The sequence below is a fragment of the Medicago truncatula genome, chromosome 1 (assembly GCF_003473485.1).
Source record: "Medicago truncatula cultivar Jemalong A17 chromosome 1, MtrunA17r5.0-ANR, whole genome shotgun sequence".
NCBI classification, from domain to species: Eukaryota; Viridiplantae; Streptophyta; class Magnoliopsida; order Fabales; family Fabaceae; genus Medicago; species Medicago truncatula.
In genome coordinates, this window is record NC_053042.1 from 19,290,056 (window position 1) to 19,302,490 (window position 12,435).

The following is a 12,435-nucleotide window of genomic DNA, read 5'->3' on the forward strand; positions in this document are numbered from 1 at the left end:
CTTGAAATCGAAAATATTTTGGTGTGAGATATGTTGTGGAGATTTGATATTGGTCTAATTTTATTGATGTAGCTTCATTCTTGGTGAGAAAGCAAGGAACTGGCCGTTATAAAACTAGCCATTTTTTTGTCCTTTGCCTTGTGGACCAAGAATGTTTTGAAACTAGCCGTTGTGCAATGCTTCTCAACTTTTGATCTTGGCTTCTGATCTTATTGTGCACCTTTGGTTGTGTTTCTATCATCATTCCTTTTGATTTTTTTATGAATTTCCGATTATGAATTCTTTTCTGACCTGCTTCTGAACTTTGGATTTTCAATCTATGTAACCATTGACTTCTAATTATGATCTACCTGATCTGCAGCCTCATGTACAATTGATCTCCATTCTAAGTTTAAAAAAGCTTTATTATTAATATATGAGATGAGAATCAGTTGACGAGAACCAAATTTGAACTTCTTGGATTAGCCTTTCCGAAGTGCTTCTAATGTGCCTATCTGATCTGCAACCAACAAGGACTTCAACAATACATCAATGAGCCAACCGAGAATGAGGTCGAAGCACCAGGTATTTATCTTTTAAAGACCTCAAGGACTCCAAATAATTTTCTAAATACTTGGTCCTATGTTTGAAGAAGATGATCTCTTAAGGCCGATTTTTCCAAGAGTTATATGCATAACTTGGTTCAGGACAAAAAACAAACGAACGGTGGGAGCACTCTTTTGATATTCACACCAATATTCAAAGGCTTTCGTCAGCGCCCAACTCAAAGGGTGAAGTTTAGAATGGGCAATGCGCATGTGGCTTAAGAGCCTAACCTCAAAAATAGTAAAAGGGAGCATGCCGTGTAACTCTCGAAACAAAACATCATACATAGGAAGGCAAAAAACATCGTAGATACTACATATCCTTTTACCAGTCACAATGCATTCTACTTGTCAAGCGTCTCAACGACGGGACCAATGGTACTCATAAGAAGAATGTACACCGAGGACGTCTGGACTCATCCAACTATATTCCTCAACATCCGGTGGAGTCTCTAGAGTCACTGGGTTTGGTTTCCCTTATTGTTGCATTTGTCCATAAAAAGAAAGTGAGCGCCATGAGAACACCAACTTAAACATTCCATATGATGTCGCGATGGAGGGAAGGACGCTTAAATCAAAATTTTATACTACTTTTTATTGATTAATAGACAAGATCATTCTCAATATCTCGGACATCAACAAGGTTTTCTAACTCAATCTCAATAAAGGTGTGGCTGATACCCACACATTGTTTTTCATAACGAGCATGGAGAGAGGGAAGGTTCTCCATCACCATCAAGTCCAAACCTTTACTCCCTTCTAAGTCGACTTCCCTCACCATCTTACTCCTACCCTTAGATAAAGAACTGGTACAACAATCACTCAAACTTTCTAGGTTTTTAAAGTTGGTTTTTCACTCCATTTTAATTGAAAAAGGGAAAAACCTACAAGAACAACAAATAGAGAAATAAAGGAAAGGGAGAAAGAACTACCTTTGATTTCTCTAGAGAACCTGAAAGTGTGAAAATTTTGGTGTTGAATAACAAGAACAAAGATATTTGAAGTAAATCTCTAAAACTTTAGGGTGAAATTTGGGAAGATATCGAAAAATCAGGAAAAGAATCTCAAAGATCGAGAGAAAAGAGAAGTTTTTGTAGAATATAATAGCAAAAAAGATGAAGAGTTTCCAAAAAGTAAATATGACAGATATTTCCTCCCTTTTATAGGCTCCAAGAAAGTTAGATCGAGGTCTAGGGTCCAACATAATTCGAAGAGTGCAATCCAATTGCCGGGGGTACCCTTGAAATTTGAAAAACATTTCAATACTAAGAGCGCATGCTCCAACACCAAGACGCGTGTAAGACATGCAAGTGACATGTAGGGGGCATAAAGTATAGAGACATCTAGTCAGATTCCTTCTAGTCACATCATTATAAATGTAACTTACCCCCACTCACAATACAAAAGTGGTCTAGCAGCATTGCGCTAATCCAGCGTGCACGACACAAAGCCATAGAAGATCACGAAGGTGTGAACCTATTGTGCACGACGCAAGTCCAAAACATCCTTAGAATTACTTCACGAATCTAGCGTGCACGACACAAAGCAAGAAAAGACCCGGAAGGCACAAACCTATCGTGCACGCTGCAGGTCCAAAACATCCTCAGAATCACAAGCCCATTACGTCTTAGAGACAATAATGACATTGGGGGGGGGGGGGGGGGGGGGTGGAGGGAATTATTTTGGATTGGCATACTCCTATTGACAAAGCACTGTGAAGGCGCATAAAAATCCCTATGCGCATCACAACACATAAGCACGACAAGATCAATCATATCTATCAGATTCATCTCTAACAGTTTCGAGGATACACGTCACAAAACTTGAAGGTAGTTATTGACCTCCTCAACTATATAAGGTTGACTCAAAATCACTCTCAATTAACACTTTCATTTACTATATTTTCACACACAATCCACCTCTTTCACATACCACTCCAGGCTGCAAACTACGGAGAATTGGTGGAAGCTCTTGGGCAAGAATATTTGTAGTAATCCATAACTAGTGACAATACAATTCATACCGGGAAAAAATAAATTATTTTTATTGGTGGAAGCGCTTGGTCAAGAATATTTGTAGTAATCCATAACTAGTGACAATACAATTTAGCTGAGAAAAAATAAATTATTTTTAATTAGCTTATATTTTATTTTATTTATGTAAAAAAATCAATATTTTATTTTACATGTGTCAACAAATTGATAAACAACCCCCCCTTGAAAAACTAATCCACATGCTAAAGGTATTCATGGAATTTAAAAAAAAAAAAAAAGTATTCGTGCAAATGGTGTGATAAATATAGCACTACTCTAAAAGAATTGATGTGTCCCAAACTACTACTATGCAAAACTATTTCCTCAACCATTCCAATCTCTTTATAGTAGAACATTCTCCGCCACAAATCAAAGGCCAGCAACTGCAAAAATAAGTTGTATGAGTGAGAGATCAAGCTAATAATATTTAAGGCTGTTAATTACTTAAAACTACCTCATCATATAGTCATATCAATAAGTTTATACATAACCTCATCCATGTTACTACTATAACATGTCGATAATAAACAAAAATGCAGTACCTCACAGTAAGGAATTCAAAAAATGTTTCATGGTGATTTTGCATAGGTATAGCACATTCTAAGAAGCTTAGAAGCATAACACACACATATATAAGTTTACCATTAAAAAAAAAAAAAATTAAACAAGAACCTCCTGCATTGTTTTGACATATTTTTGGTCTATCACTTTGTAACAATAGTAACATCTATTACAATGTTAGTAATTAGTTAAATTGAGTTTTTTATGAAATTTTGATTAAAATTTAGGTACACATGATTGTGAGTTTTGAATTGTAACAAATGTTAGTTTTGTTTAATTCAAGTTAGTTTAATTAGTTTGAGTTTAATCAAGTTTGTTTGATTAAACATAGAATAACTAGTTAGCTATAAGTTTGTTACATTTTTGTTTTGTTTTAGCCTAGTTTGTTATGGTTTAGAAAGATTGCTTGTTTCTCAAGTCACCTAACAAACCTTGTATATAAGCACTTCTACATGTGTATTTCACATATCTCAATTTCTCTCATTCTCTTCTTCTTCTATTCTTTCTCAATTCACATAAAATCATAAACCCTAAAATTTCTGTCAAGAACCCTAACTATGAAATCATAACTTGCATTGCAAGTTTATGCATGCTGCGCTATCGACAAACAATGCTTATCTTCTTCAATGACACCAACAATATAACAAATATACTATAAACTCTTATTATTTTTTTTAATAATATCAACACTATAGCATTATTGTAGACAAACAGAAAAACTTCTATTTCATCTGTATCAAACATTCTTAATTATTTTCCAATCAAACAACTCGCTATGCGCAATCAAATCAAACTTGCGAATCCCCCCAATTTTAATTCACAAGTCTACTAAATTGCCTAGTAAAAAGTAGTAAGTCATGTGAAGACGATAAGTTACTACTTACTACTTGAAACAATTTAGTTCACTTGACAAATTTGTCGTCAAGTAACCATTACATTGTATTACCTATGATTCAACAAGATTTTTTCATTTGTTGTTCAGAAAAAGAAAAAAAAAATCACATTTATCACATACTCTTTATCTCATTCTTTCTCAAGGTGTCAATGGGGTGGATGTGTGTCCATGAAACAATTTTCAACTATTAATGTCGTCAAATTTAACTTGGTTTATAGACCATACACACCCACGGATTTTTCCTATGCAAGCATTCTAATTTGTTATTATAGCATACCAGTCTAGTCTTTGTTGTAACAATACATGCATATGCATATGTAAGATGCCAAAGCCAATTTGTTATTGTAAAAGTTATGAATGAACTTTCTGACTTACATATAATTAGAGTTGCAGGAAGATGGCCTCTATACAGAAGAAGCACCAGTAGCTTTTGAATTTTCATTTTCTTCCTGCCATATCAAGCAATATAGTTATTATTTTGTACATAATGTATAAAAAGGGAAACCCGGTGCACTAAAGCTCTCGCATACGCAGGGTCTGGGAAGGGGTCCCACCATTTTTGGTGTATTGTACGCAGCCTTACCCTGTTTTTTTATACAAAAGACTGTTTCCCAAGATTTGAACCCTTGACCTTTCAGTCACATGACAACAACTTTACCAGTTGCGCCAAGGTTACGTATTTGTACATAATGTATGTATAACAAAAATCTCACTCACACAAAGAGAAGAAAAACAAAATGAAAACTTACAAGTTTCATGTCAAAGACGCTTGTACGATTTTTGTTATTATATGTACCACGTCTGTAATTAAAATGCTTTTGTGCATGACTAGCAACCTGAGTAGGAGTCTTGGTCACCACAAAATCCTTCGATATTCGCTTCCATTTGCCTTTTCCAACAGCCTTTAGACCTTTCAAGAAAGCCTTGTGCTCCGTCCTTGTCCATGGTTTCACTATAATGCAACAAGTTATTATTTTCATATACAAAATAATAGAAGTTTTTCTCACTAAGCGTAAGATATTGATTACCATAAAAGAAAGTGAGATTAATCATATAAAAATATCTGATCATGCATTGAAGGATAGGGCAATGCATAAAAATATGAATTTTGAACATTTAAACCATTGGATTGTCTCTTAATGTTATAATATTGAACATTTAAACCACTGGATTTGTTATTACTGTATGGGTTTTGGTTCTAAATCTTGATTGGTTTTTTGTTGTGCTACGAGACTCCTCACCACTCGTCGGGTTGGAGTATGTCGCCACCTTCGTGTGGTTGTGTGTTGGTTTGGTTGAAATCCGAAAGAGTCTGGTTCATCCAATTTTGTTTGTTTCTAAAACCCGTGAGGGTCTGAATGATTGTTTGTGGGTAAAGATTAATCCAGTTACCTTCAGGTGCTGGTGGCTTTCTTTGGTTCATGATCGCCTCGAAGGTGGGTGCTGATTCAAATGTCCGTAAATGTTATTGTTATGCTTCTTGACTGATCGGTTATAAATGGCTGTGGCGAGAAATGGCTGAGAGTTTGCTGTATTGTGGAGGTGCATGGATTTGTTACCGTGTTGGCAGTCGGATTCACTAGCTCTAATCAAGATTTTGATCCAATTCTTGTTATGTCACACATCAATATATTTTTACAATTTGGTTTCACATCCGTACTCGAGTGCCCTGGATTGTGCTAGTAGCGTGTGGTTGATTGTTTTCGATTTTGATTTATGGTTTCTATAAAGGGTTTTTACAGAAAGAAGGAGGAATGTACAAACGCCAGAACAAAGTCCCAAAAGGATAAACAAAAGACCAACGTACCCACAAACAAACCACACAATGAGGAACTGACTAATCCCCTGAAAGGGTCCCACTCGGCTTTTGGGCACCACCAAAGTCCCCCCACCCACACACACAGGTTGGATCCAACTCAATAGCCTACACCAACCTCTATAGGTTCCAACAAAGAAACTAGTTCCACCCCCAACTCATAGAGAACAACGGTGACCAGGGTGTCTACCAAACAACCACTTCCAAGAGAGGAAATAAATCTAATCCGCTAGTGGCTTAACCTCAACAGGTTTACCTGCAAAAATAAGACCATTACGAGCCTTCCAGAAGGTCCACACAACTGAATGCTAGATTAAAATAAAACAAAGCCTACCCCTAGCCCTCTTCCCACGAGACTCTATTAATTGAAATAAACATAAAACAATCCCCGTAAGAACCAGCTCCCAACCCAAACACTAGCGCACCTTATACCACACTAAAGACGGAATTGGGCATAACACAAGAATATGATGAGTCATCTCACTCAACACCCCACAAAAGGGACATGATGTACTATGGAAGTCGAGAGAAGATTCATCATAGTTGGAATTCTATCAAGAATGAGTTGCCAAGCGAAAGCTTTGACCTTAGAGGGAGCCCAACTCTTCCACGACCTCAACAACAAAGAAATCATATCCTCCAAGCTAGAGCCCTCACCCAACAACCGCTCAGACAACACTCAATAGGCATACCTAGAAAATTACACCTCCTCGGGATATGCACCCACTTCAACGAATCCTCCCACTCGGGATGGATGACCTCATCCATAACAAACACTAGCTCCCCAGACAAATCCTCTGCTCACACAAAATAATTCCGCCTCCAACGGAGATCCTAAACCCAACCAACTTCTCCCCAACTTCCGATCATATCCACAAACTTTGCCTTCTGCTTTGAAACCTGAAGAGTCTAGTGAAACGCACACACAAAAGGACCTGACCGACCCATATATCCTCCCAGAAGGAAGTTGACATCCCACTCCTGACCACCTTCCTCACCCCATCCAAAAACCAGTCTGAATGGGAGGTGGCGCCAAATCCTAACAAGGAAATACCTTTCCACTATGAAGAACCTATAAGGTTGCTTTATTTTACCTAGTTTAATTGTTTTTCTTTTATTTTTGATGGGTAAGGTGTTAAGTCCCCACATTGTTTGTTCTATATATGTTATACTTTTAATCAATTTAGGGTGTCATTTGCTAAAATAAACCAATATTTATATTTTTATCATATTTTGCTTCATGTTTATGATGGGTAAGTTGTTATCTCCCCAATTTTTTTGCACTCCCTCCGATTTACTTATAAGAAAAAGTTGACTTTTTAGATTCATTGAATAATTGTATTTGATCTAGAATATAGACCAATACATCATTTATGCAATGAATAAAAAAAGTTAAATGTTTCTTTTAAATAGGACCGGAGGGAGTACCATTTATGTTTACTATTAATCTGTTCAGGGTGTCGCATATCCATATTTGCTAAAAAAATAAAATCAATATTTATATTTTATCTTATTTTGCTTCATGATCATGATGGGTAAGATGTTATTTCCCCAGTTGTGTACTATTTATGTTTACTTTTAATCCATCAACACCTCATTTGTTAAAAGAAAAAATTAATATTTATATTTTATCTTATTTTGCTTCATAGATTATAAGATGTTGTTAACAATATTGTTAGTAAAAGAAGGTAGTACTAATATAAGAGAGAAATTGTCCTATTCCATGATCAATATAAGAGATCCTCTAACCCAAACGCAAGTTGGAATCAAAACATGAACAAATAGAACTATAGTATAACAAGTGATAGAACTATAGTACACTAGGGTTGGCAAAGAGCAAAAAAAACAAAACACCTCAGAAAACCACCCCGAAAAAACAAAACAAACCACCAAACAAAACGCCACTAACCAAGAGCTGCAAACAACCACAAAACACAAAATGTTATTTAAAAACATACCCTTTTTGATGTGTTCATGGTTGGAACTTTGACCAGTATCAAATTCTTGATTTTCGTTTTCATACTCATCAGGTCTATGATTGAAGTTTTCCAGACTAAAACTCTCGTTCATGGTGTCATCATCTGTGACAAGATTTTTTGCGATGTTCACACCAAACAACATCACACACCTATCACCATTCTCATCGTATGTCTTTAAATTATTCGACATGGTTTTTGTCTTTAGGTCTAGCGAAAACCTTCTGCGTTAAGGGTTTTGCTTTAATCTTCTGTTTATATTTATATACAAACTTTTGTTTTATCTCTCACTATTGGCAGTCATATTTTTTCGAGGGTATAACTGAATATCCCTAAAAGTTAGATGATTTAGATGATCTTTTTGAAGGAATCCCTTAAATTTAGGTGATAATAATTAGAATATCTAACGTATAATAATTTCTTATCTGATGAAATATTGTTTTATCAAGATATAGTTTGATTTTGAAGTAATCTAGACATAAGATAACAATCTGATTAGTCAAAAAAAAATCTGATTACTTTTATTTGAGGAAGATTTCTTTCAAAAAAAAATTATTTGAGGAAGATTTCTTTCAAAAAAATAATTTATTTGAGGAAGATATATTTTTGTTACAAATATATATGTATGTGTCTATAAATGATTTACTTTTTAATTTATTTGACGAAATATTATATATATATATATATATATATAATTTCTTTTTACTAATATGTGTTTGTATATATTGTCAAAAATATGTGTGTATATATATTTCCCGTTTGAGAATCTTTTTAATGATTCCACTAATATTATTTTTTCGGAATATTTTATAAAGTACGTTTGTTTCAATTATAAAAAAATAATTACGTTTGTTTTAATGATTCCACTAATATTTGTTTCAGGTTTTTTTTTTTTTTTTGACATTAAAGGAAATTTGAATAATGAAAGTCGGGCAATAAATCAAATGCAAGACTGCAGAAATACAAGGCGGAGTTTCTTCGATCCATATGTAATCTGAATTCTTAAGAACATATTTACCTAAATAATGAGCACGTTTGTTTCAAGTTATTATAAGGTAGGTTTTTCACTTTTTGGAATATTTTATAAGGTATGTTTGTTTCAAATTATTTTGATAATTTCCAACAAATAAAATGATAGAAATATTTTTTTTTTGAGGGCAAAAATGATAGAAATATATATTCTAATGTTTTTTACAAGTTTAATGAATTTTATTCTTGATATTCAATATTTTTAAAAATTAAACAACATTCTCATAAAATAGAGTGGGAGTCAAGTTTTTATGAAGATGAAAATAAATTTATAATATTATAAAGATTCTGCATATTATAATATTATAATATTCCGAAAATTGTTATAATATTATAAAGATTCAAAAGAAATTGTTTCGTTAAGATTATGCATATTCAAAAGAACATTCTGCATATTATTCCCTCTACTATAAAGATTCCGGAAATATTATAATATTAACGAAACAATTTCTTTTGAATACCTCAAAATAAATCCGCATCCTTATAATCACAATTTTTTTTTTTTTTTTAGGAAATCACAAAAAAGTTATTCTTAAAAATTTAGTAAATTATTGGCCCTTAAAAAAATATAGTGGACCTGAAAGAAACCCCATATAGTCTATTTATGTGTTCCCATATTATAACAATTGCTAACTACTCCTGTCAAGAAAAAAAAGGTAGTATTGATTTTATAGATTACTATTTGTTTATTTTTTTGATAATGTATAGATTACTATTTAAATTTAAAATAAAAATTTGCAGCACATGAAAGATAAAATTGCTCCTCATAAAAAAAAGATAATTTTTTTTCATTTTGTCCTTTTGATAATGTATTGTAGTAAGTTGTAACTGCATTTGACTAAAACGAAGAATTGTATAGCTATTTATTGTTTTTGACGCGGTGAAATTAATTGTACAGCTATTGTACATTTGTATTTTGATCTTTTGCTTATATCACCGAATATTTGTGGGATTTATGTTTTGTTATTAAATATGTGGGATTGGATTTACTACTATTCTAGTTGTTTCTTTTTTGCAAAACTATTATTATATTATTTGTAACTGAAATGATAAGATTAAACAATTTTTTTGTGTGGAGATTGTACTTCTTTTTTATTAATTTTTTTTAAGAAACTAAATTGAAATTATATTAACAAATATTCATTCCTTACCCCGCATAAGGTGTGCTTTAAAGAAGCAAAAAGAAAAGTAAAGTTACGTGAGACACAGGTATGGTACACCAAAAGCAAACAAAGAGAACAGTTACAAGAAATTAGAAGGATTTAGACACCATGTGTGGTGGTGGTCAAAAGCAAGGTTATTAAATTTCGCTTTCAACCAGTCAAAAGATTGCGCCTTAACGTTGTCAAGAAAGTGGTGGATATTATCATTTATGTTTTTGGTGATTGTTGCATTTCTTTCTTTCCATAACACCCAAATTGTAGAAAACTAAATTAAGCAAATATTTTGCGCTTACGTTTAGAGAAATCATTGAAGTCCACGAACAAATCTAAATGCTTTGAAATTCGAAGCGAAGTAACTATGTCGAAGCCTGACCAATTAGAAACTACGATCTGGATTTGACAGAAAAAGATGCAGTGAAGAAAAAGATAAGCCGCCTCCGCCAGATTACCGCACCTGCCCACACAAGGTTGAGAAGTAGCCAACATCATTCCACTCTCAAACATAATGTTATATGTTGGAAGACGGTTAGAAGAAGACGTCAGACAAATAGATTGACTTTTAAAGAAAATCCTTGTGCCAAAATACAAGGTTGTCAATTGCTATATTATCTTGATTTGCTGATTGGTGAAGAAAATTATAAGCACTGCTGACAATATAATTTGTTGAAGAATACAAAATTCACCTCCACCTGTCATTAACATCATCCTGCAAAATAATAGTGTTCAACATATCGCTACTCTCCCTCAGCTACTCCTCCTCCCACGCCCATAACCTCTTGTGCCACATTCAAGCCTCTCCACCCTCACCCACCCTAAAAGTTTCATCTCAGCCAATGTAGCCATCTTATTATCAGACATCTCGAAAAGACGGCTTGACATATCTTTGAAATCTACACCCTCCATCCAAGTATCCCACCAAAATAAAATCGAGTTACCATTCCCTAACTCAAGCGCAAAATTATCATAAATCAAACTTCCTACAGCTGTACCAACACCATGGCCAATGATAACTAAATTGCTTTACCATATTAAACCCTTTTCCCCATTTGTGTGTAAAAAGCGGACAACTTCCCCAAACCTAGATTTCAATAAGCTGATTTGATGATGTTATTTTAGTTTTTGATATTGACTTTAGCTTGCTAACTTTAGCATGTTGATCTTATGTTAGGTTTCACTTAGATTTTTGTTAAACCAGTGAAGCAATCTATGCACGCCAGTACAAAATGATTCCATGTGTTCTAGCTAGCTTGTTAAAATTGATGTTTCTACTACATGAATCGATTAGTTTTCATCTGAATCGTATCACACTAAGTTTCTGACTTAGTGTGAATCGTTTCATGATATCATGAATTTATTCAAAAATGTGGGAATCGTATCACAAAATCTTTCTGACTTGCCATGAATCGATTCAAGATAGTTTGAATCGTATCGGCCTTCATCCTGGGTATTTTGAATCAATTCAAATCTCATATGATACACATCAATCTTCATAGCATTCCTCTTCTTTCCAGTTTTGTCTTTAGCTGTCTAAATTGATTCACACATTTAGTGAATCGATTCACATAGTTGTTTTTGGAAGAAAATTTGCTCTTGCCCTCTCTTTCTATATATACTCACTTCCTCATATCACCCATGTCATACCCCAATTTTGGACCGTTTAAAATCTCTTGTCCGTATTTTAAATTTGTTCACGTTCCCATTTATTCGTTTGTTTTTTACCGTTTAAAGTTCGTGTTTCTTGTCTTTAGTCATTCAAAAAGTTTTTTTGTGTTAAATCAACGTTCGCGTTTCACGACGTTTAAAAACGTCTCACTTTCATTTTTACGACGCATAGTTTTTTTTTTTTTTTTTTTTTAAATCGTAACGATCACGTCAAAAAAAGAGAAGGCCTAATCGCATTTTAAAAGGCGTTTTTTTATTAATCTTTTCAAACAAAATTTCGGCAGGGAGGATACTTTGAAGTACCTCATGTCGGATTCCGAAGGGACTTTTTATTTTTTTTTCTTTCTTTCTTTTTTTTAGGCTAGTTTTGTTTTTTATTATTTATTTTCTTTATTTTTATAAAAGTCACTCACGTGACTTCTTTTCTTTCCTTCTCTTTTCTTTTCTTTTTATTTTTTTATTTTATTTTATTTTATTCATTTTGTTTTTTATTTATTTATTTATTTATCTGTCAAATCTTTTTCTCCAAGTCTCAGCTGCAGGGGTATTTTTGTCATTTGTTTGTACCAGAGCCAACCCTAATTTGTCACTATAAAAGCCTGTCAATCATTGGGAAATGGGCCAGAGAAAAAATCACTGTTCACAGAAAAATCAGCAACCACACATTTTTTCCAATCAAGTCACAAACACAATTTCCTTCTCTCTCTCCTCTTTAC

At 33.6% G+C, this 12,435-nt stretch overlaps 1 protein-coding gene across 1 annotated transcript; it reads right to left on the reverse strand.

The window, feature by feature from the left end:
- Window positions 1-4,477: 4,477 nt before the first annotated feature.
- Window positions 4,478-8,058, reverse strand: LOC25483182 (transcription factor MYB1R1). The gene is made up of 3 exons (XM_024774937.1): window positions 7,848-8,058; window positions 4,910-5,025; window positions 4,478-4,522 (listed from the first exon to the last, which is right to left on the reverse strand). The coding sequence occupies exons 1-3, from the start codon at window positions 8,056-8,058 to the stop codon at window positions 4,478-4,480; spliced, it is 372 nt and encodes a 123-aa protein (XP_024630705.1).
- Window positions 8,059-12,435: the final 4,377 nt, after the last annotated feature.